Source organism: Narcine bancroftii, chromosome 7 (genome assembly GCF_036971445.1).
Source record: "Narcine bancroftii isolate sNarBan1 chromosome 7, sNarBan1.hap1, whole genome shotgun sequence".
In the NCBI taxonomy this organism is placed as follows: Eukaryota; Metazoa; Chordata; class Chondrichthyes; order Torpediniformes; family Narcinidae; genus Narcine; species Narcine bancroftii.
Genome location: NC_091475.1, coordinates 12,956,544 through 12,982,477, shown reverse-complemented (window position 1 = coordinate 12,982,477; position 25,934 = coordinate 12,956,544). Strand labels below are relative to the sequence as shown.

At 42.4% G+C, this 25,934-nt stretch overlaps 1 protein-coding gene across 1 annotated transcript in view; it reads right to left on the bottom strand.

Moving 5' to 3' along the window:
• LOC138739957 (cell adhesion molecule DSCAM) overlaps positions 1 to 25,934 on the bottom strand; it is a 454,986-nt gene that overhangs the window by 38,031 nt on the left and 391,021 nt on the right. The window contains exons 26-28 of the mRNA XM_069892422.1: positions 19,984 to 20,274; positions 835 to 1,011; positions 192 to 222 (exon numbers count right to left, since the gene is read on the bottom strand). Of these exons, the coding sequence (XP_069748523.1) occupies positions 192 to 222; positions 835 to 1,011; positions 19,984 to 20,274 (499 nt within the window). The remainder of the gene's footprint in view (positions 1 to 191; positions 223 to 834; positions 1,012 to 19,983; positions 20,275 to 25,934) is intronic.

The window sequence follows — 25,934 nt, the reverse complement described above, 5'->3', positions numbered from 1 at the left end:
GCCTGATCTCACTTTCATTTGGGTTGAGCTGCCTGCGATTTATTTATGCCTACTGGGGGTCCAGTGCCCGTTCCGGGTTCCCAGTAGCAATTTCCATTCTCGGCTAGACAGAATTGATTCATTCTACTGAACTATTTGCATAAACTTCAGCAAGAGGACACCCAGAACGTTTGAAAATCACCGCACGTTACCTCATTAACATCTCAGCAAGACTTTTGGCATCTGCAAGAAAATATGACATTTATTATTTTGGTATATGGTAGATAAATAATTCCTCATGAAAACAAAAGCACATTTTGCCGGTCATTTCATCAAGGTCAACAACAATTTGGATTTAGAAAGCCACCATAAATCAGCAGGAATTAAAATTTAACTCCGCGCCACATAAAGAGTAGGAATGGACTTCCAAAGGCTTGGTCACAGAGCTGGTCTTTAAGGAACACAAGAGAGAAAGGGCAGAAGGAGGGGTGGGGGGGGTGGTTTCAGAGCCTATCAGATGGGTGAAGGAATGATTGAGGCAGATGGAGGAATTAAGGTTAGAAATCTGGGAAGGAGCCACCTAAGGAAATGTGAGAAGGGGGAAGATGGGATGCCGAAAGATGGTGGGAGAGAATTCTAGGGTTTGGGGTTTGGTAACTGAAACAATGACCACCAATGGCGGGAAGCTATCAGGGTCATGCAGGAGCCTGGGATTGAAGGAAGGCCATGAAGGCTCAGGAGTGGGGGAAGGTCAGGATCATACAGCGATCTGTAAACATGCGCAAGGAGTGCAGGGCTCATCGTTAATTGCAAGTTGTATGAGTTGCATGAAGCACTGTCATAAAGGCTTCTTACCTCTCAGCCTCTTCAGACGTTGCTCCCTCCTGCGCCTTCGGACAACAAGGAGTAGAGCAAAGAGGAGCAGGGCAGCCAGCAGAATACAGGAAATTGTCACCAACATCTTCAACTCTTCATTGGTGGCCATGCCATCCTCAGTCTGGACCACTGATTTAATCAGTGGTGGAATTGTGCCTAGATAAATAAAGACGCAATACTGATCACTGTGGTTGGAGAGAGCGATTTTCTTTTATAAAGATCAATTTGTGATGAACTCAGTGAAGTAGCAATTCCATTTAAGAGCTTGAAAGACCTCAATGTCTACCATACCATGGAGGGTGACTTTGGAGATTATAAGTCTGGAGATTGGAAGGAAGCCTTAAAAGGAAGAGCCAGGTGTTTAGGATTGAAATCAGGGTGATGGTGGATGTGAAGTGCCCTCTTCTTAAAACCTCAAAGCTAGAAGCTGTTTGACATTTTGTCAGGTAAGGATGTTAGGCTTGCAGGAAGAAAGCAGAGAGTAGTAGTGGAAGGAAAGTATTCTGCCTGGAGGTTGGTGACTAGTGAGGTGCTGCAAGGATCTGTTCTGGGACCCCTGCTCTTTGTGATTTTTGTAAATGACCTGGATGAAGAGGTGGAAGGATGAATCAGTAAGTTTGCGGATAACATGAAGATTGAAGGAGTTTTGGATGGAGCTGAAAGTTGTCGAAGGTTACAAGAGAAAATAGACAGGACGCAGAGTTGGGCAGAAAAGTGGCAGTTTGAGTTCAATCGGGTAAGTCTGAGGTGATGCATTTTGGAAGGACAAACCAGAACTCTGAGTACAGGGTTAATGGTTGGCTACCTAAGAATAACCTTGGGGTTCAAATCCATACATCCCTTAAAGTCTCCACACATGTGGGTGAGAGAATTAAGAAGGCCTATGGGATGCTGGACTTCATTAATAGGGAGTTGAGTTCAGGAGTAGAGACGTCATGTTGCAACTCGACAAATCTCTGGTAAGACCACAATTAGTGTATTGTGTTTAGTTCTGGTCATCTCATTATAGGAGGGATATGGAAGCTATGGAGAAGGTGCAGAGGAGATTTACCAGGATGATGACTGGATTGGAAAACAAGTCTCATGAGGCAAGGTTAGCAGAGCTGGGATTTTCTCTTTGGGGTGAGGGAAGACGAGATTAAACTTAATAGAGGCTTAGTCAGCACTTGTTTCCCAGGGCAGGAACAGCGAACACCAGAGGACATAAGTACAAAATGAAGGGAAGGAAGTTTAAGGGAGACATCAGGGGTTAGGTTTTTACAGAGAGCTGTGGGGGCCTGGAATGCGTTGCCAGGGATGGTGGTGGAGGCTGAAACATTAGTGGCATTTAAGGGACTCTTAGACAGGGACATGGGTGAATGTAAAATAGAGGGTTACAGGGTAAGGAGGGTTTAGTACTTTTTTAAAAAAGGAATATATGGGTTGCCAGAACATCGAGAGCTGAAGGACCTGTACTGTGCTGAAATGTTCAATGTTCTATCCAAGAAAGATCAGACATGATCTAGTGAAAGTCTGCAGATGCAATGATTGTAGTTTGTACACAAAGTGCTGGAGAAGATGACCATCCAGAGGAGACAAAGATATATAACTGTTTCATTGCCTCTGGCCATAATATTGGTAATGTACCTTTGCCTCTTCTGGATACTGCGGGATCTGCTGAGTATCTCCAGCACTTTTGAGTATTCAGGCATGATCGAATCTAGATGGTAGCATGCATCGGTGTGACTCCATTTGTGCCCACAAATTGGAAGGAGGGGATTCAGCTCTCAGTCCAAGACCTCAGGCAAAGATTCAATCTCAATACTGAGATTGCGCTGGAGCATTACCCGAACTTCCTGTCAGACTTTAGTTACAAAGGCATGATTAATCAAGTTGATGCCTCACATCTCCAACAACCTTGGCTTCAAACCTGACCTCTGACTCCAACTCAAGTCAGTCAAGTTTATTGTCACCTGCTTGCACAAATACAACCTGATGAAACAGCGTTCTCCGATCCTTGGTGGAAAACACACAGACGTAACACGCATACAGGGAAACAATACTTATGCAGGACAAGTATTCACATATACAAATAAATAAATAAATTTTGCTTCATAAATAGGAGAGTCTTGGATGGTTGGTGTGAACAGTTCCTTTGGTCGTTCAGCGTTCTCAATGCCCGTGGGCGGTGCTGGCTCTGATACTCGGGCATCTCTTCCCCAATGGGAGCAGCTGAAAGATACTGTGTGCAGGATAGAAGAGGTCCTCAATGATTTTGTGTGTCCTCTAGGTAATAGCTTAAGAACAAGGTTAAAAAAATTGAAAAGAGAATAGAGTGAATTCAAGGTTATTCCAACCATGACCTTCATAGGGGAATTTCTCACCACTGCTCTACTTTGAGTAATATTGTAAGGATTTGTAATGGTCAAAGATACGGATAGATGGGCATTTGGTTTGAACATCTCACTCAAATTATGGCATTTCCAACAATACTCGATGGACACAGCTTTGAGCCAACCTAGAATGTTGGGCAGAGAGGATATTTCCAATCCTCCTCGAAGAACAAATTTTCACATCGTAGGGTCATATGGCCCAGAACCAAACTTTATGGCTTATCAAGTCCACGTCCATCATCAGCCATTGTCTCTAATCCCACGTGATTCTCCCCACAATCCCATCAACACTGCCCAAGGTGGGTAATCAGTCCACCAACCCCGGGACTTGTGAAAGATCCAATTACCCTATTAACATTTCAGAAATGCTTCTAAGCTTAAAGTCCAAGATCTAAGGCACCAACGTAAAGTGAATGCCAGCTGAAGATCAAAAGTGGCTGCGAATTTACTCATACATGATTGTGAAGAATTCATCACTTTTGGGTAATTTATAAGACAAATATTGAGATCACCACGGGAATGTTAATGGTGGCATTACATTGGCTTCCTCTCATAATATTTCTACGGCCATATTACCGAGGATTTTTCAAATAAAAGATTTTAAAATGTATTCCAAAAGGGAGACAATATGTATTAGAGGATGGCTCAGCTGATGTAATAATCTGAAAGTTGTATGATTTATAGGTGGAATAACACCATGTTTTCAAGAGCTCTCTATTTAAGGACCACTGTAGTGTTTTATCACTTAAGACAAGTTTAGTTTCATTACTTGTTGCTATGGTAACACAAGCTATAAAACAGCATTTAAATTATGAATAGAGATTAAAGGTATCTTTTCATCGAAAAGACATAAAAACAATTCCAGTTCATGTGTAAATGTTGGTCAGTTTATAAAATATTGTTTCTGCTGTTCAACATTTACAATAATTTGTTATTTTTATCTTAATTAAATGCAGGACTTGCAGCCATCATGGGGGCACGCTCTTGACCTCTAATTTATACAATATGTGAAACCATTGCATAGCTTCAACTGGGAACTTTATGAATCTAAGAGTGAAAGACGAGAGTCTGCAGACACTGTATTGTTGTAAAAACACACAGAAATACTGGAGGAACTCAGCAGGTCTCGCAGCGTCCATAGGAGGTAAAGATACATTACCAACATTTCAGGCCTGAGCCCTTCTTCAAGGAATAAGCAAAGAACTGGAAAGCGTCTGAATAAAGACTAAAGAATAGCTGGGGGAGGAGTCCAGATCAACAAAAGGTGTTAATTAGATATGATAAGAGGAGAGGTGAGAATTGATTTTGGCTCTGTGAAAGGAGACAGAGGGAAAAGGGAAGAGAGAAAAAAAGATCTGAGGGAAAGGAGATAAAGAGAAGAAGAAGGGGGCGGGGAGGGGAACGAAAACTGGAGAAGTTGAGGTTGATGATAGCTTCTCCAGGATTGATCATTACAAATATTCCTGGAAGTGGCTGAACATGGGGAATTTTTCACGTCCTTGTATCTACAGGATGTACTGAATGAATTCAGGCCTTGTAAGAAGATAAGGAATGGAAGCAGGAGTCAGCCACATGGACTCCTAAGATTCATCACATTGGCCATTATTATCATTAGCTTGATTCCCATTTTTTATTTCTGAGCTAATACACTGCTTTTCCCTCACAGGCAGTGAGGATGCTGAACAACCAAAGGAACTGCGCACACTAACCATCCGAGACGCTCATATTTATGAAGCAGTATTTATTTACTTATATATGCGAATACTTGTTCTGCATATGTATTATTTGTCCGCACGTGTGTTACGCCTGGTTGTGTGCCTGGATGTTTTGTTTCGAGGACGGGAGAACATGTTTCATCGGGTTGTACTTGTGCAATCAGGTGACAATAAACTTGACTTAACCTCTTAACTCTGACTGTTTAATAATCTGTCTCTCTCTGCCATGAATAAACCTAATTAAAGCAAAAGGAAATAGGAGCAGGCGTTCGTAGTTCAAACTTGCCCATGATCAATATAATCATGGTTAATCCATACTGACTTCAACTTTATAAATTTAAATTTATAGATTCAATTTTTTATTCTAAAATTTAATATTAAAAATTTAGACATACAGCACAGTAACAGGCCATTTTCAGCCACAAGTCCGTGCCTCCCAACTTACACCCCATTAGCCCCTGGTATGTTTTGAACGGTGGAAGGAAACCGGAGCCCCTGCAGATACGGGGAGAACACTAGTCCAGTCCCAATCACTGGCACTGTAAAGGCGTTGCGCCAACCGCTACGCCAATCCTGCTGCCTCTTATACTTTATACCCAATTAATTGACACCCCAGGAATGTTCTTTTCTTGTATGTCATTTCCCCAATACCTTTAGTTCCTTGATCTTTCAAATATTTATCTATACCCACATTTTATGTATCCAATGATTTGTCCCCCATCACTTTTAGGGGCATAGAGTTCCAAACGTTCTGATGCTCCTCAGTTTTAAATGATTGGGCCCTTATTTTGAAGCTATGTCCCCTTGCGTGTGACACTCTCACTGGTGAAAGCATCTCGTTAAAACGCAACGCTGGAGAAACTCAGCAGATCAAGAAGTATAATAATACAGCAAAGATAAAGATACATCATCAACATTTCAGGCTTGAGTCTGTCATCAAGCTATTGCGACCATGTCCCTTAAAATCTTAAGCAAAAAAAAACTACTGGAGGAAATCAGAGGCCAGCAACATCTGTGGAGCAAAGGGATAGTAGATGCTTAAGGTCAGGACTCTGCACCCAGATCCCTCTGAACTTTACTCATTTGCAGTCTCTCTCCATTTAGATACTAACCCTTTTTGATTCCTCATCAAAGTGCACAGCCTCATGCTTCTCCACATTAAAGTTTAATTTGCCAAATGTTTGTCCTGTTGCAGAATCACAATGACCTCATTGTACCAGGCCCTTCCATTTGTTAATGTATCATCATCAAACTTGGAAATCCTACATCTAATTTCCCACTCCAGGTTATTAAACTTATCAAACTTGGAAATCCTACATCTAATTTCCCTCTCCAGGTTACTAAACTTATCAAACTTGGAAATCCTACATCTAATTTCCCACTCCAGGTTACTAAACTTATCAAACTTGGAAATCCTACATCTAATTTCCCACTCCAGGTTATTAAACATCAAACTTGGAAATCCTACATCTAATTTCCCATTCCAGGTTATTAAAGTGAGGTTTTGTATTCTCAGCGCTCTAGGAGAGAGAATTTCTGAGATGGAAAAGCCTTTGAGAGAAGTTCCTCCTCTTCTCAGTCTTAATGAGCTGACCTCTAACGATTCGATTCCCCATTCTCAGTCTCACTTGCCAAGCTTCATTAGAATCTACAATTTCAATTACATCACCTTTCATTCTCCTAAACTCCCAAGCATTGTTCTATCCATGTCTCTTACATTTCTGCTGTTTGTCTGCAGATGGATTAAACAAGTAACAGGCATCTACTTAGTCTCTTTTATTCCTCAGTCAGATGCACATATGGACAGCAGCTGTGATCAGCTCCCTAAATCAAACAACACGTCTTATTATTCTCCAACAATGGAGTTTAAAGATCACTGGGCAATGAAGAATTTGCTTACTGGACAGTTTTGGGTGTTTATTTTATGGATTTTAGGGCGCTGTTCATGTAAATCACCTTAAAAATTTCTTTTGTAGATATAACCTTTTTCTAGTGATTTCCTTTCCTATTTTAAGCCTATTATACTGTCCACAAGCCAAGCTGTTTTGGTCAGTCCAAGCATGAGCCCAGGTGTTATGGAAATGTCATAGGCCTGGGCATGTTTAGTCAGGATAGATACAGGCAGGCTATAAAAGCACCTCACATACACAGATGATGTGCATTACATTGATTATGCTCTTCAGGCAATAGCACAGTGAGTGCACTTAGCAGAGGCATTTATTGTCTTCAAAGCAGCAGAAATGTCTTATAAATGCTGCAAAGGCTGTTACGTTTATGGAGAATAAATACTTCAGTCTCAAAGAAAGCCTCTGAGCTTGACTTTGGTTATAAAATTGGTGACCAAGACAAATCCTGGGCTCAACTCATTTGTTGAGCAGCATGTGCAGTCAGACTGAGACCTTGTGTCAGTATCATTATGTGATTACACGTGCTAAATTTAATAAAAGTTCATTTGATGTTTCTCCAACTTCCTACCTGATACAGAAACTCTGAAATTATCTTTGTGTTCAGCCTTAAGTTGTCTATTACAACTTTTTTTTTTCAGGAAGCAAACCTTTTGAAAAGAAAGATTCTTGCCCTGTGAGATCAATGGCTTTCTCATCTGATTCAAGCATGATGGCTTCCTATTATCGTCCACTTTTCTAAACTCCGCTGCAGTGCAATGTTGTGTTGCTTGCCCTGCACCCAACTAATTACACTAGGTAACACGAGGAAATTTCTTTCTGCTGGGTGGCATTGTGGATATTCAAGCAGTACATGCATGCGGCAGGTGCCCGGTGGAGGGGTGGGGGCATTCGTGGGCATTGCCTCCCCAAATAAGTTATTGTGCCCCTTCCTACCCGCAGGACTAGCGTTGATATAAGCAGTTACATCGGAGGGAGAGGGGAGTGGAACAGTGGCTCGAGGAGGAGGTTCATGACAGGTAGGAACCAGCACCTCCCCCACACCCACTCTGAGTGAGTTTTTGAATGTCAGATTAAGCACCTCCCCCCCCCATCGTGATTACCCTAATCCCCTCCCCCGATTAGACTTGTTCTGATGCCAACCCTGGACGTGCAGCTAAAGGCTTACACCCAAGAATCACTGCTTCAAAATATCTCTGAATGGAAGTACTTTCCAAGATCGTGAAGTGGTTAATATTTTCCCAGTCAGGGTTAACTAATTGGATATCATGTCATAAACAACAAAGCAACCGACAGGTAGCATATTGAGGGAGTCATTTTAAATTGCCCATCGTACAGATTGCTCTCAATTAAATTCTTCATGCCATTCTTTAATTCCAGACACCGAAGTGGTAGGAGATGACAGGGTGGGAGCAGGAGATGTAATTTGGGAGTGGGATTGTGGGGTGGGGAGGGGACAGCGAGTCGTGAAAGGTGTTGGTCCATTGAATTTTTGGTCATTGTTGATCCCTGGGATTGGACGGTGGGGAACACAGCCATAGTAATGCCTTTCAATCTCAAGGTCAAGTTGTTAAGTCATTGCCTGGCACTTCTGTAGTTATGAAAGAGGCATCCCATTTATCAGCCATTTATCTGCAGGGGTTGTCTGCTGCATCCAGTGCTCCAATTGTGGTCTCCTCTACATCGGAGAGTCTGTGTGCAGACTTGGAGATCGCTTTGTTGAGCATCTCAGTCCTGTCCACCGCAAAAGCGTGGATCTCCCAGTGGCCACCCATTTCAATTCCCCGTTCCATTCCCTTAGTGACATGGCTGTCCATGGTCTCATGCACTGTCAGACGGGAGGAAATTGAAGGAACAACACCTCATCTTCCGTCTGGGCCCTCTCCAACTGGATAGCATTGACAATGATTTCTCCGGCTTCCATTAAATGCCACTCTCCTCCCCACTTTTTCTTCCACCTGTTGTCTTTCGCTCAGCTTTCTCTCTCTCTCTCTCTCTCTTCCTTTTCCTTTTTTCCCTCTCTCTCTTTTAACAGACCCAAGATCAATTCTCACCTCTCCTCTTATCATATTTAATTAACATCTTTTGTTGGTCTGGACTCCTCCCCCAGCCAGTCTTCAGTCTTTATTCTGATGCCTTCCTGTTCTTTGCTTATTCCCTGAAGAAGGGCTCAGGCCTGAAACATCGGTAATATACTTTAACCTCCTATGGACGCTGCGAGACCGGCTGAGTTCCCCCAGCATTTCTGGGTGTTTTTACGACAATCACAGTGTCTGCAGACTTTCATGTTTCACTTCATTTATCAGCCCATATCTAAGTCTTGCTCCATGGAGGTGTGGATAAACTGTTTAATTTGCTGAATTGTTGAGAAAGAAATTGAAAATTGTGCAAACGTCAGCTAACACCCACACTCATGATCTTACGATAGAAGAAATGTTGTTGATGAAACAAAAGAATATGCTTGGGCCCAGGATATTGCCCTGAGAAATACCTGCAGTGATATCCCAGAGCTGGGACGGCCGGCCTCCAACACTGCCACCATTGCCCTTTCTGCAAAGTAAAACTCTCCAGTTATTGTTAAAACATGACGCTGGAGAAACCAGCAGGTCAAACAGTGCATTTTATGTAGCAAAGATAAAGATACATAACCAATATTTTGGGCTTCATCAAGGTATGAAAAATGTGGGCAGGCATCCAAACAAAATGGTGGGGGGAGGAGCACAGTCCCACAGTCAAGTTGTCACCTTTATTTATCATTCATAACATGCTCGCACAGTAAAGACGACGTTTCTCCAGGACCATGGAGCATATTTATATAAATGTTGTTAGAATAGAATTAAAACACATTGAAATATTCAAATATTAAGATGAATACAGTTAAAGCCCTCGGTACCCTATCCACATATGTTCTGGGAGTTCAGGAGTCTGATGGCTTGGGGGAAAAAACTGTTGCCCAATCTGGACGTAATGACCTGAGTGCTACGATATCTCCTACCAGATGGCAGAAGGGAGAACAGTTTACATGAGGGGTGTGTAGAGTCCTTCACAATGTTTATTGTCTTTCACCTGCATCGAGTGTTGTCAATACCCTTCATGGTAGAAAGAGAGCCCCCATTGATCTTTCCCACTGACTTCACAATCCTCTGCAGGGTCTTGCGGTCTGAGGAGGAACAGCTTTCAAACCAGGCGGTGATGCAGTTGCACAGGATGCTCTCGATATCAGCCTTCGCAGGAAGTAGAGGGGCTGCTGGGCTTTCTTGGTGACAGAGCTGGCGTTAAGGGTCCAGGTGAGATTCTCCGCCAAGTGGACTCCAAGAAACTTAATACTCTTCTTGACAATCTCAATGGTTGAGCCATCAATGGTCAGTGAAGCGTGGTCACCCCAGGCCCTCCTGAAGTCGACCACAATCTCTTTTGTTTTATTTATGTTCAGATGCAGGTTGTTGATTCCTCATTCTTACTAAAAGGGCCGATGGTAATAGGCAACAGGCAGGAGGTATAAGGGAGGGAGGGCACACCAGCAAGCAGGAGGAGGGGAGATGGCTCTGTGAATGGAGAGGGAAGGAGGTGGAGAGCTGGAGGAAAGAAGACAGAGGGATGGGGAAAGAGAACAGGAAATGGGCTAGCAGTAACCGGAGAAGTCAATGTGAATGCCATTAGGTTGGAGAGTGCCCAGATGGAAAATTCAGTGTTGCTCCTCCAATTTATGGGTGGACTTGGTTTGACAGTACATGAGGCCAATTTCAATTCTGCACCCCACTATTGCGCTGACAAGTCTATCTATGGCCTCGTACTGTCAAGTAAGACCACCCATAAATTGGGGGAAGCAACATCTATTTTTCCATCTCCAGTCAGATGGGATTAATGTTGACTTCTTCAGTTCCTATTAGCCCACTCCCTGTCCTTCCTCTCTCTTCTCCATCCCTCTGTTTTCTTTCCTCCAGCTTCCCACCCCCTTCCCTCTCTATGAACAGAGCCATCCCCCTCCCCCATTTGCTGATGTGCACTGCCTCCCTTATCCACCTATTACCTACTGGCTGTCGAACTGTGCTCCTCTCCCTGCCCCTTGCTTCCCCCCCCCCCCCCCCCCACCCACCTCCCACCATTTATTTTCGGGCACCTGCCCACATTTTGTTTATATCTTAATGAAGGGCTCAAGCCCAAACTGTTAGCTATGCATCTTTATCTTTGCTATATGAAGTACACTTTTGACCTACTAGAATCCCTGAAAAGGCTGAGGACCCTGTGATATCCGTCTCTGAGGGCGACGTCAAGACATCACTCAAGAGGGTGAACCTTTGCAAGGCACCAGGCCCTGACTGCATACCTCGCCGGGTACTGAAAATCTGCGCCAACCAACTAGCCGAGTGTTCCCGGACATTTTCAACCTCTCCTTCCCGCAGTCAGAGGTTCCCACCTACTTCTAAAGGGCATCAATCATCCCGGTACCCAAGAAGAGTAGCATGATCTGCCTCTGTTGAAGTTTGAGGTTTTAGGGGGTCCAGACAGTACAAATATAGGAAAATATTACAGGCTTGGAAAAATGACAAATTCCAGCCTGTAATTCCAAGTCCCAAAAAAGCAGACAAAAGCAAAGCTACATTCACATACTCAGAGACTCTTCCAGACCAAGCTTTTAACATCTTGTCCCCCCTCCTTTCCCAGAAACAATTAAGGCAGCTAATTAGAATTCATGGCCAAGAAGGATGCCCATCTCACTGTGCTACTAATCGAACCCCCGGCAACAGCTAAACTGACTCATATCCGCATAACGAGCTGTCAATTAAGTAAATCCATTCATGAATGCTTCCCACCCGAAACTCAGCTGTGCGGTTACTATTATGTGATAGACACAGCCTCTACTGTCAAAAGGAGGCTGCCAGAAACAGATGCTGACAGATAAGCTGGTACAGGCCCCCCTCCCTGTGTGGGCAGTTGCAGTCACCATTGTGTGGGCCATAAGCTCATTACTTCCAGAGGCTACAACAGATATCAATGTATATTTAATATGAACATTTCCATACAGCCATCAACACATTAATTTCCACATGTATTTGTTACCTCCAACTGATGTAAACCCCTTTTCCTGCTTTTGAAATTAACAAATGTATATTACTAATCTTTACCTGTAAGAAAGAGTCAGTGGAAATCTGTGCTTGATAATTATGCAAAAGAATGACATAAACTGTACCCTTTGCCTTGAATCTTCGAATGAAATTGTCTGGTATTAATGAGATGACTCTGAGTACCCAACACTGAAAATCACTCATTCCCACCGGTGTTACGAGAATAAAACTGTGTCTTGCATCTTTTTGGTTCTGCTGTGTCTTTACAGAAATCCAGACTTTAACATTGCCTCAAAGACTATGGGCCCAGTAGCAGTAACTTCTACTGTGATGAAAAAGCTTTGAGAGGCTGGTCATGGCCAGAATTTACACATTACTAAGCAAAGATCTGGACCTGCTGCAATTCGCCTATTGTCACAAAGCACATGCAAAATCCACTCAGCTCTGGATCACTTTGAAAACAGCAATTCATACATAAGGCTGCTCTTCATCAACTACAGCCCGGCCTTCAACAACATTATTCCCTCAGTGCTGGTCAAGAAGCTACAAACTCTAGGCTTCTGTATCCCCCCTCTACAACTGGATCCTTGACTTTCTCATCGGAAGACCACAGTCAGTACAAATTGGAAACAACGGCTCCACCTCACTGATTATTAACACAGGCACACCTCCAAGGATGTATGCTTAGCCCACTGCTCTACTCATTATACACCCATGATGGTGAGTCCAGGCACAATTCCAATGCTATCTTCAAGTTAACTGATGACCCCACAGTTGTCGGCAGAATCAAAAATGGCAATGAGGAAGTGCACAGGAGGGAGATAGAGCAGCTCGTTGAATGGTGAAACAACAACATCAGCAAAACCAAGGAGATGGTTGTGGGCTTCAGGAGGAAGTCAGGGGAACATGACCCAGTCCTCATCGAGGGTTCAATAGTGGAGAGGGTCAAAAATTTCAAATTCCTGGATGTCAACATCACAGATGATCTGTCCTGAAGCCTTCATGTTGATGCAATCACAAATAAGGCTCACCAGCAGCTATACTTTGTGAGGTGTCTGAGGAGATTTGGTATGTCTCCGAAGACTTCCGTAAACCTCTACCGGTGTACCGTGGAGAGCCTTCTGGCTGGTTGGATCACTGCCTGGTATGAAGGCACCAACTCTCAGGACAAGAATAAACTCCAGAGGGTTGTTAACTCAGCCTGCCACATCACAAGCCCCAGACTTCACTCCATTGAGGACACCTACATGAGGCGGTGCCTTAAAAAAGCAGCCTCTATTCTCAAAGACCCCCACCACCCAGGCCATGCCCTCTTCACTGAGCTACAATGGGGAAGGAGGTACAGGAGCCTAAAGACGAGCACTCAACAGCACAAGGACAGCTTCTTTCCCACTGCCATCAGATTCCTGGATCATCAATGATCCAAAGACACTGCCTTACTTTTCATGCACGATTATTTTAATTTTTTAATAGTAATGTCTTAAGTTGGTTATAATATGAACGTTTGCACCGAATTTCATGACTTGTTCATGACGATAAATCCTGATTCTGGTATTGTGATTTTACTTCAGTCACGGTGTCTGTGTTTTATTTCTTTAGACCTTGATGTCCGTTCCATTTTTTTTACCAGAGGACTTTATTGCCACATGGTCAAGCATTGCCATCATGTGAAGGACCACCACTCTCATCTCATCCCTAGAATCCACTTCTTTGGCCCACGTTTAGATTTTTTTTTAAAATAACTGTAATGAGATCTGGAACTGAGTGGTTCTTGATGAACACAAACCAGGCATTTTTGACCAGGTTATTGGTGACCCTGAAATCAATGATGCCTACACTTACATTGTGGATGACTGAGAATAGATTTGCTGGTTGGAAAATAGTCAGACTGGATTACTCCTGCTTTTTTTGAAGCTTATTATACTCAGGCTATTTGCTAAATTGTTGGGTAGATGACAATATTGTAACTGAGCTGGAACACCTTGGGCAATGTGTGGCTAATTCAGGAAGCTCAGGCCTTCAGTATTATAGCTGGGATGTTCGCTGACACCACAGACTTTGCTGTATTCATTGTTCGCAGCTGTTTTTTGATGTAGTGCGGATTGAAGCAAATTAGCACAAGACTGGCTTCAGTAATTCTGGGAACATCAGGTGGGATGAGCAGGTGGGAAGAGAAATCAAAGGGAATGTGAGGACTGCCCAAGGAGTAGGAGGGGATGGGAAATGGTGCAGCTATTGGACATTTCATGTCAGGCCTGTGCCTTGAGGCTGGCTACAGGAGCGGATGGAAAACTAAGAACTTACCTTTCAGAGAGCAGCCCTAAAAGGCTGGTCCAGTGTCCCATTCATATCCAGAGGTGCCTTGTAACGTCCTCTGGAGCAGATGGAGGTAGGGCGACTGGTACCTTAGCGCCACCTGTCATAAACACGCGGCAGAGCAATGGCTGTCTTCCCTACCCATAATTTCCCAGGCAGCTGGAACCGCTCTGTGGTTCCTAGAACAGTTCCAGCTGCCTGGGGGATTATGGGTAGGGAAGATGGCCATTGCTCTGCTTTGTTTTGAGCAGCAGAGAGTGGCTCTGCTGGCCGCCCCCTGATGGCTCCCGTAGCCCCGCCGGCCCCCCGCTGACAACTCCCTCTGCCCCGACGGTCCCCACTGCTGCCTCGCCGTCCCTGCCTTGGAGGGAGAGGGATGAGTTGGGAGATGGGTCATGGGCTGACGGCACCATCAGTCCACCCCTAAACAGCCGCTTGCAGTGGCTGAACATTCAGGTCAGGCAGCAAAGTGTTATCCTTCCCCGAGAAGGGTTGGAATCAGCGCTTTGGAGACGGTCAAGGCGCACTCAGGAAGGTATGTCTTTAGCTGTAAGGTCAAAGAAACTCCACCTTTACAAATGAGTGTTTGTTCTACCTGAAAGTGGCTTCAAACTCATTAGAAGTATACTTTGGACATAATCCCTGTCATGCAAAGAAAGGGGGTATCTGGATCTGGGAGGGTTCTCAGGAAATCTTATAGCACCTGAAGGTGATCATTCTGGACCATAAGGAGTCCATTAAAACATCATTCCATTGGGCCTCTTCTGGCCTGGACCAACTTGCAGTAAATCTTCCAAATAGATCATTCAAGCCTCCAACTTTATAGTGTCAAACTACAGCTGATGAGAACAGGTCCTGCACACTGTTCATGTACTTTATGTTATCTGACTTTCCACTCTCACTCATTGCAACACAATAATAATCCTTATTATGGAGAAATTGGTCTACAAAATCTGTAAGTGCTGTGTGCTGTGGTTCTGCCATATCCATATATAGATATATATATGTGTGTGTGTGTGTGTGTGTGTGTGTATGCACATGTGTGCGCACAGGGGTGTGTACATGTAGGGGTGTATGTGTGTCTGTGTAGGTGTGTGTGTGTGTGCGCGTAGGGGTGTGTGTAGGGGTGGATGTGTGTGTTTATCTATGTGTATGTAGATGTGTGTGTGTAGGTGTATGAGGATAACTGAAACCCTTATATATGGGTTTCCACAGACCATTCTTCTATAAGATGAGGCCTGGCAACATTGACACTGGGACACCAGGGGATGAGATGAATTTCCTTGTTACCTCTGCTATCCTCAGCCATCAGCACAAATCTGTTTAGTGCACTCAAGCAGAGTTTCCACTGTGATACAATTCAAATACCGAAAGATGCATAGCTTTAAGTAAATTCCGATCTGTGGTGTACTGTTGTGCAATTTATGTAATATACAAGGTTGTGTTATTTTGCTGTAACATATAGAGGGTTAATTGTCTGTAATATTGTTGATTCCCTGTAATTTATGTGTACTTGTAATGGTACGACATTGCCTCATAATATATGTGCCTACTAATAATAATGGAGTTCAGATAGCATAATTTCAAAAGGCTCCTTTTATTCCCAGTGCGACCAGCAGTTACCTCTGAGATAACATGACTATTAAATTGGGATGAGAATACTTATGCACTGCTAAAATGAACAGATTTTTAGTCCTGTGAAGCAGTCGAATCAGTGTCAACATCGGCGCCTTTGCCAAGACTCTGAATGTTGATAAAACGACCTTCCACAGTATAAAAAGCACTGTAGTGTTCGGTGGCTTCAATCCAAAACAATTTACATATTATAATAAATACTACCCTTCCATCAAAAATAGCAGACAAGTTTAACATCCACACCATCGCCGATGTTGCTTGCATCATAAAGATCTGAGATTACTTGTACAAGATACAATGAGTGTGGTGCGCTGAGGTAGCAGCGAGCAAACACAAACTCAGAAAAGATTGTACAACAGGCTTTATTCCAGTAAAAGTCTGAGCACCAGTTCATGCCTTGTTGGCTCCCCGTGTGACTGGCTCAGGAGGGGCCGGCTCAGGTCTATATTCAGGTCGGCTGATTGACAGCCAGCCAGGTGGAGTCACCCCCTTAGGAGGTCCTCCTGCAGGTACAGAGATCGCCCTCTGCAGTAGGCTGGTGGTCATATCACCCCAGTGAGTGAGGGGTGCAGGGGCAATTACTCCCATTGGAAGAGCTGCACCTTGCCCGACAATCGATTCTTCTAGATTAGGGGCCTACACCCATTCATTCCCGTGACTCCTTCCCCATGAAGACTGTCGTGCCACAATCCTGCCCCCAGTTTGAGTCCAGGTCAATGTGAGTGACCAACATAGGATGCTGTCCATCTCTTACAAAAAAATGCCTTCAGTTTCGGCAACTTTCAGTCTTTGTGTAATTGATGGTGCATCAAGCATATTGGACCTTTCGACATTGAGTATTTTGGAGAATGAAGGGTTAGATTTCAAGAAGGAATCCCTTGGTGGGAGAGTCTGGATTACAGAGCTATTTTAATGACAGCATCTGCTTAAGAAGAAAGCAAACCAGATGTCGTGCTCGTTAGCTGGAAAATGCTCGTTCACTGTTCAATTTTAATTTTATAATTTTGGAATATTTCAGGATGAACAGTAATGATGAGGTTAGTTATGGTGCATGATGGGATAAAAACTGACAGGACTGATGTTGAGGTGAAGTTCAGAGATGAAGTTTGAGTCCCGGCTTATCTGTCATCTACCATACAAGGGTTATATAATTTCGTTTAAACAATAATCACAGTGCAATGATGTGAATCTTATAATTTATCACCAAACTCTCACTTAGTCACTTACGTTGGGAAAGATGCACATTGGGAAAGCTTAGCAAATTGAGGGTAATCGATCATAAATACTAGATGTTTGTAATTTTGTTTTAAACATTGTTGTACATAATGCACAACAATCTAATAGTCACATTTCAGAGGGCATCTGAGCCAGATTAATTAACAGTTATGAAACAGAAGGTAGATTGGACTAGTTTGGATTGGCATCTTGGCCAGCAGAGACATGGTGGGCAGAAGGGTCTGTTCCTGTGCTATACTGTTCTAAGTTCTATATTTTTGGATTGAGAGCATAATCAGATCCTAAAAATAGATACTTCAGACCAAGGAGAAACAAAAACAAGTGACCCAAGGAGCAGGTGCTGGACGGAACAAACTTAGGGGAACAAGGGTGCTTAAGTCCTGTTGAAAGGAGCCTTTCCAGAAATCAGTCGGCTGTACACTCATCAGTAGTCGCAAGGTCACTGAGGCAGGCTAGCAGCTTTTTGAGGAGCCATCACAAGCACTGCCCTTTCAACCCTTCTCACTAACAAAGAGCTCTGGGATTGGTTTGTGTTTACATGATCTGGCTATGAAGGCCTGCCATTGAATGCAACTTGGTAGAACAGTGTTTGAACTAGGCCCAGACTGACACCTTCAGTGGAAGACCTTCAGAAACAATTCTGCCTTTTCTACATTCAGCTTGACCACATTGGTTCAATAATTGAAATTGCAACAGCTATGGCCAACATTCATCGGTCAATCAACACACAACCAAAGGCAGATCAACCAGTCAAACAGAACAGGTGGAATATTACTGTTCACAATAACATCACAGGCATGGAATGCTTTGCAACATTTATAAAATATGTGATGGGACACAAAATAAATCCAAGTCCTATGTTGATTGGGACAAAGATCTTGAAATGATCAGACCTGGAAGGGTAGTTCAAAAGTGCACAGCGAGTTGGATCAGGGTAATAGAACGTGGTCGGAATTCCATTGAAACAACTCCTTTCGCACTTGGAAGTGATCCCAGGCTATAACCGCCAATTGGTCTTTAAAGTGCCAAGTGGGAAAGTAAAATCAGCTGGAGGCCGGCATCAGATGACATCATCTCACACCAGAGATTGACGGCTTCAACCCCTGAAATGACCCAAGTTTTTGCATGAGTGCAGGAGAGAAGGATTAAAATGAAGATATAAATTTTGCCATGGGAAAGTCATAGTGGAAGAGAGATAAAGAAAATAAATAGCAATTAACAGCAATAAATAGCAATAGCAGGCAATTTTTAAACAGCATGGGAAAATTGGTAGCGCTATAGCGCACAATTTATAAAGACTGTGGGAATAAAACAATGATGGATTTGACTTCCTAGAATGCCGTGTGGCAGAGAAACCCCTCGATGAATGCTCTATTCATGCAGCTCTATTCATACAGCTCCGCCATTGCTTTTTCCCCATGATATTTAAGAAGAAAGTGATAGCGCTACCAACTCTCCCATCCTGTTTAAAAATTGTCCACTACTGCTATTTATAGCTATCATTTTCCCATGGTCCCTTATAACGGTTTAAATAGGTCGGCACAACAACAAGGGCTGAAGGGCTCATACTGTTCTGTACTGAAAGCTTAATTATGTTATAATTAGGCATGATTCATTTTGTTCAAATACAAGATCATAATACATTGATCAGGATTTAGGCCAGGTCCACCATCACCAGGAGAAGGAAGAACTGTCCTAACGCCGGGGATGGCTCCTTGCAAGTGTCCAGTTTGATGTGGTCAAATTTGAAAAGCCAAACCCCCATTCCTATCCCGGGACATTGAACAGCCAATTTAGTGGAATGCAAGTGTGAAAGGGGCTCATGCCTTTCTTCCTCAATCCAAAGTTTCCAAGTGTTGGGTAGCTACTTCCTCCAACTTGATATCTCTGGGCTGCAAGGAAATAATAGGAGGGGGAATTCAATAAAAGCCTCTCATTACAATTCATCACAGCAAGTGATGAACAACAGATTGGAAAGGATTATTGGAAAAATATTTTGTTTGCTTTGGCGTAACAGTAGGGTATTTATGTGACACCAAAAATAAAAGTAATTTCACCATGGATACAAATTTTATTTTGTCATAAAAAGATATTTCATGTGCATTTTTACTCTTCCAGTCTGATGTATTTCTCAAGAAGAATCATGTTAATTTATGATGAGAAAAGCAAAAAAAAATTCCTTTTGTTTAGTGCCATGGTTGAACTCAGAATGCAACCAAGTACTTTGCAGCTGATGGAAGTACTTTGTGCAGTAATGTTGGAGAGGCAGTTACCAATTTGTGGTCACAAATGTTCCACAAACTGCAGTGCAATAATGACCCATGAGCAAGAAACAGAAATAGATTTCAAAGCCAACCTTGCCCTGTCCAACATACAGTCTCTTTCAATTCATCGCATGCAGTTAACTAGTTGAAGATAACATTAGCAAAGATAAGGAGTTAAACCAATGTCAATATGGTAAAATCCCTGGTATCCGGCACCTACAGTGATTGGTTGATGCCAGATAAGTGAATTTCCCGATCGTTTGAAACTGCGTGTTGCGTGAAGGGGGAACTAACAGCGAGGCACGCCAATTTTAAATTTCCTTATTTTCTTTTCATTACACATTTGCAAGCGTCATGTCATTTGACTTGACATGAAGAAGGTGGTTTTGGACTTCAACGAGAAGGATAAGTGAACAACTCAAAGTCCAATATCTACAGAAACTAATCTAGTTCACCTTGTGTTTCCAAAAAAAACAGGTTGCATGATTTGTTTACCTGACAGTATTTACCATTGGTGATGGAATAATAAACGTCCTCTAAATTATGCACTTGACGCTAGATCTCGAGGAATCATTGAATTATATTAAAAAGAAAATTCCTTTCCACCATGAGGTACTTACTCCCATCGAAGTTGAGGGTTGCAAACTCTGTCTGCTTCTCTGCACAGCCAGCACTGTTGCACACCTTCATCTGCAGCTCGTACCAGGTGGCTTCCAGCAGGTCGTACAGGATGTAGGCTTTGGACAGCGTTGTGCGCTGTGCAGTGGTCCAGACGGTGGTCCCAAAAGGCCGATGTTCCAGGGTGAAGGTGGTGATGGGGCAGCCGCCATCAATCCAGCCAATAAGGTTCAGCCTGATCCGTGTGGTGTTAATGCTGGAAAACAGGTCCTGTTCCTTGGCAAATTGCGGCTCTGCAAGGAACAATAATTAACATTGTTAGATTACTTCTGCTCACTTTTCATAAGTAATCCTTTTACAGAATAAATGAAAGCCTTGGATTCCAACTCCTAAATCATCTGTGGATAAAACTGCTGTGTAATTATTTCCCATTTAAGAAGACTGCGTAAACTCTTTTTAGGAATATCATGTACCTTTGTAAATTATGCTGCATATCCCCCTTTTGTGAACTTTATGTATTCTTCCCTTCAAAATCACTATTTCACATGTAATAACACCGTACCTTTCTCGTCATATTGTACATTCCCTATTTAAGCATATCATGGTTTCCTCTTTAAAGGACCCTCAATTGTTTGGTATAGACGACATTTTCCTTATTCCAATATATCCTAATGTCAAAGTATCATCTTTCAAAAGCATGAGCTATGATATTCCAAATTTCACTCTCTTTAATCCAACAAAGCCGTTACTTTATGTAGCTTTAATTCATTGATAAAATGGATAAACATTTTTCACAACTTTGCATTAAGATTTTCTTAATGATGAATAGAGTATTTACTGTTGTAACAATAGAAATACATAATGGCATTCAAAGAGACAAAAAAATTTAAAGAAAAATTTCTCATGCTCGCGCTTCCTCTCCCTCTCATGAGCAAACTGTTAATCTGGTCAGATTTTATGACATATGACATCATAATCACTATGGTAACACTACAAACAATAGTTTCTTAAAGGGTCAGGCACAAAATTAACTAAGAGTTAACCTTTACATTTGGTGCATGTACAGGAAATGAAGGCGTAGCATTCTGTCTCCACTTTTCTGAGCAGTACATTTTTTGATTACTGATATAGGAACTAAATTGATCGAAGTTTTACACGTCAATTTTTGGTAGCTGTTTTTTTTAATATTAGAGTAGCTTAAGTGGGATGTTTTGCTTTTGTTTAATTTTCACCAAATGCAGTGGAAGGGGGGGGGTGGGATCCCAGTTTATACTGTTTGAAGTTTTACATTAATATACATACATGTGCGATATTGTATTTTCAGTTTCATTCCCTTTTCTTCACTGCATTGCATTTCTTAGAAAAACCAATAAAAAGATTGAAAAAGAAAGTCCGTAGAAACAACGAATCACACTCATCTCTGAATATCATTTGACATCTGTTCAGACAAATGTTAATATGCAGTCACACATTACAAAAGGGTCAAGCGTTCAGAGGATGGTTTCACAAGGCTTTAGAATAAATACTTTGCTCAAATAAACACAAGTAATTCAGTCTCCTCTCCGCTGATCCAGAGAAATTGCTGTTTGATTTGATATCCCCTTCTGCAAAATTTACTCCATAATAAATTCTGTTTTTCAAATGCATGTTCTCAATTCAGAGGGCAGCTTGAAGGCAATTTGAAAGTTATTTCTGATGAGTGACTATTTGAGGACTTGAGGTGTGTATAGGCAAAGAACGATGGCAGCGTTAGCACAGTATATACGGACGTCAGTCCGTTCTGAATCCCAGAGGCTATTAATTGAGACATTTCATTGCTGAAATTGACACCAACCTCTCTCTGGGATCTGGGACACCAGACTGACATTTATTTCTGTTGGCAGAAGGCTGAATGATCACTGCAATTGGAGTCAAAAGTCAATCCACTGTAACGTTGGGGTCCAAGTCACAAAAAGGGCCATGCAAAGGGAAGAAGCATAGCTTTACTTCAGACAATTTTTTTTTAACAACAGTCCAATAGTTCAAGGACATTTCTACTGACCCATTGGCCCATCACAGAGAAGGTTCAAGAGTGTGCAATCGTGCGAGACAATTTCTTCCCATCAGCCAGCAGGCTCCTAAATAAACCTCTCAAATACTGATCTCTCGCTGCCCTTACTAAGTGACCTCTCACTGATAAACTATACACTTGTGCTCCAGGTTTTCAACTTTGCACTGGTGTATCCATGCCAGAGTTGATATGCTGGAATGCTCACTGTACAGGGTAAACATAACAATAAATCTAAATGAGGAACTTGACATCACCTTCTTCAAGGTTCAAATTCTTTTATTGTTATGTAATAAAACAGAAAATGTAATATTACATGATATTTCCTTTAGTCTACAGCAAGGCAGACAAATATGTAACGAGAAATCTTCGCAAAATTCCCACAACACAGGCTGAGTAAAAAGCTCGGAATGGAAATGAGTGATTCATTCCTGTTCCAAAATTTTTCCTGTGGCACACCTAGACATTTCTGCAGACTGCCCGAGGTCTAAACTGACCTGCAGGTGGTCCGCAACAATAGGCTAATGGATAGCACACATTTGCAAGTCCCGGCTCTTTAATTACTGCACTTCCGGTATTTCGAGTTTTGGTTGTTCGTGTGTGAACGGCCACTCTGGAAGGTAGGAAAAAAACATTTTGAACGGGAAAAATTGCCTGGCGCCCCCTTACAGTCAGAGAAGCAAAAGAGAGCCCCACAGAATCACTGTGTCCATGGATTTGCATCCAGTGCTCCGCAGCCATGCAGCCGTCAGTCCAAATGATCGGCAACCCAAGCTCCAGATCCAAACCTCTAACCAAATCTGGAAGCCCTCAGGGTCTTTGGTACCCTCTGGCATCCCAGTTCCGATGCCTGGTTCTTAGATCCACAGTTTAGAACAAGTCAAAGGTTCAGTATTGGTGTGATTTTAGAACTTAGCATCACCCTGGAGTTAGGGGAATGCCAAAATGTGAGAATTTGTATTGCTGCAAACAGACCATTGCCGTCATCTCTTACTTAAACATGCCACCGTGCTCATGGGAGCTAGTTAAGACAACATGCTGTTTCATAAACATTGAAATATGATTTGAGAAAGGATCATTGTCCGTTAAGGATAATTACATTGCATCAGGAAGTTACGGAGCATAAAGCACAAGCAATTAGACCCAGATAAGAAAAGAAATGGCAATCAAACAGATCCACGGTACAAAATGAAAATGTTACAGAAATGTTTAATAAAGTTAAAAAGTTGAACTTAAACTGGTTGTATCTAAATGTAGGAAGTATTAGTGGACCAACTAACAGCACAAATGGTAAGTAAATGCCATTATGAAGACGGATGGAGGTGGATCAAGGCTGGAAGCTAAATGTGGGCAGCACAGGGATAATGGAATAGTATTGATAGTGAAGGATGACGTCCGGGCAATATGAGAAAGGATGTAAGTTCAGAAAATCAAAGATAGGAATCAGTCTGACTGGAGAGAAGAAATCAAAGACATTGGGGGGGAGCTGTCTGATCATATTAAAACCTCAGTGGAAACATGAATGATCAAGCTTGAAATAAGAGCATGGAGGTGATGATGGGGCTTTATCAGGCACTGGTGAGATCTCACGGAGTATTGTGAGCAGTTTTAGGATAACGTTAATGAGGGTTCACCAGTATGATTCCCGTAATTATATGAGGGGTGTTTGACAACTCTCCTGGCCTGTATTCATTGGTATTTCTGCTCTGAGGTCTTATGGTCTAAAGACATGCAGAACAAGAATACATGCATCTACGCTGACTGTGGAGGACAGGCAATACTAATGGCAGTAATGACAGGGAAAAGTAAAAGTGTTTCATTTTTTTATGAATTATTATGTTTCAATAAAATTATCCTTGAATCCTTAATATATCTATGGACTGTCCAAACCAAACTGGCAATCATACTGTGGAGGAAGAATTTCTAATAACCATAACATTATATAATTCTTCATTGAGATGGAAAGTGAAGTAGTTTAATCTTAAGATAGGGTCCTAAATCAAAAGAAAAGAAACCACAAAGGTATGAGGATGAATGTTGGATGTGATGGATTGGGGGCTTCATTAAAATGCATGACAATGTTGAGGGAACGGCTAACATTTATAGAATAAATGCAGGAAACTGAAACATTCATCGTTTCTGCTTCATGTAAAAATACAAAGATTCAAAATTCCTTTATTGTCATGTACTAAAGACAGTGCAATATTAAACAGAATTTACTTTTGTCTGCCATAGAAATTGCCTGAAGCGCCTCTTAAAGTTAGAGAAAGAGAAGCAAAAGTGAGCTACCAAAAGAAGTTAAAAGGCAGGATTAGGCGTAAAGAGGATTCGTTTCAGGCTGACTGGCAAACTACATCTGACTGTGTAATTGGATCCTGGATTTCTTCACCTCCAGACCACAATCAGAGGGGACTGGTAAGAACATCTCCACAATCTCCATCAGTAGCGGAGCGCCACAGGGCTGCGTTCCTAGCCCCCTGCTCTACTCGCTATCCACCTATGACTATATGTACGACAACAGCACCATCTACAAATTCGCTGATGGTACTACCATGATAGTGACTTGTATAAAAATGGGCATTGAGTCAGAATATAAGAGAGAGATTAAAAACTTGACTGAATGGTGCATCACAATAACCTCGCACTCAATGTCACAAAAACCAAGGAGCTGATTGTTGAGCTCAGGAAGGGAAAACCAGATGTGGGCGATCCAATGATCATTGGGGGATCAGAGATGGAGAGGGTGAGCAAATTTAAATTATTGGGAGTCATATCTTTGGAGGATCCTTCCTAGACCCAACACATCAATTGTAAAGAAAGCACATCAGTGCCTTTTCATCCTCGGATGTTGGAAAAGGTTTGAGGAGGTTGATGGAGACTCCTGAATATTAGCGAAGGTTCTGCATGTTGGCCTCAGCAATGCCAAGGAGAGGTTGTAAAGATGTGAGAGGCAGCATGTAATGCACGAAGCACATCAGTTTCTCCACTTCCTCAGGAGTGTGCAGAGATTTGATTGGCATTGGAAACCCTGGCAAATTTCTACAGATGTGAGTGTGCTGACCGACTGCATCATGGTCTGGTATGGGGACACCAATACCCAAGTGTAAAGCCTTGCATAGCCCAGGGCATCACAGGCAAAACCATCCCCACCATCGAGAACATCTACAGGGAACGCTGCCGTCAGGGAGCAGCAGCACTCATCAAGGATCCACACCACCCAGTGCACGCTATGTTCTCACTGCTGCCATCAGGAAAGAGGTGTAGGTGCCACAAGACTCGCAGGTTCAGGAACAGCTGCTCCCCCTCCACCATCAGACTCCTCAACAACAAACTCAATCAGGGACTCATTTAAGGACTCTTACATTTGCACTTAATTGTTTGATTATTTTTTCCTCTCGGTATTGCATGGTCATTCGTTTAAATTTCTTAATTTGTTTACATGTACACGTTGAGTACAGTTATTCTTTGCACTACCAATAAGTGACAATTCTGCCTCAACTGCAGGAAAAGAGAATCTCTGACAATAAATCTGAAATCTGAACCTGAAGATATAAACTTGTGGATTAGGGGTAGTTTAGATTTCAGTGAAGAACAAAAAAATTGAATAATCAATCAATGAAAGAAGTGTTAAGAGCAAATTTACAAGGTAAAAGAAATGGACGGCAAAGGCTCCAACAAATACTTCAAAAGGAAAAGGTCCTATTTCAACCATACAGTGAGTAAGGGAAGAATTCATAATCAGGAAGAGGGAAATGACAGGGTAGTTCAGCAAATGCTCTGCATAGAAGTGACAAGTAGCTTTCTACTAACATTGGGTGCTGAAAAGGAAGAACTAAAGAAATTTAGTGTTACGAAGAAAACGATGGTGGAGAATTTAATGGCACTGGATGCGAATAAATCCCCCAA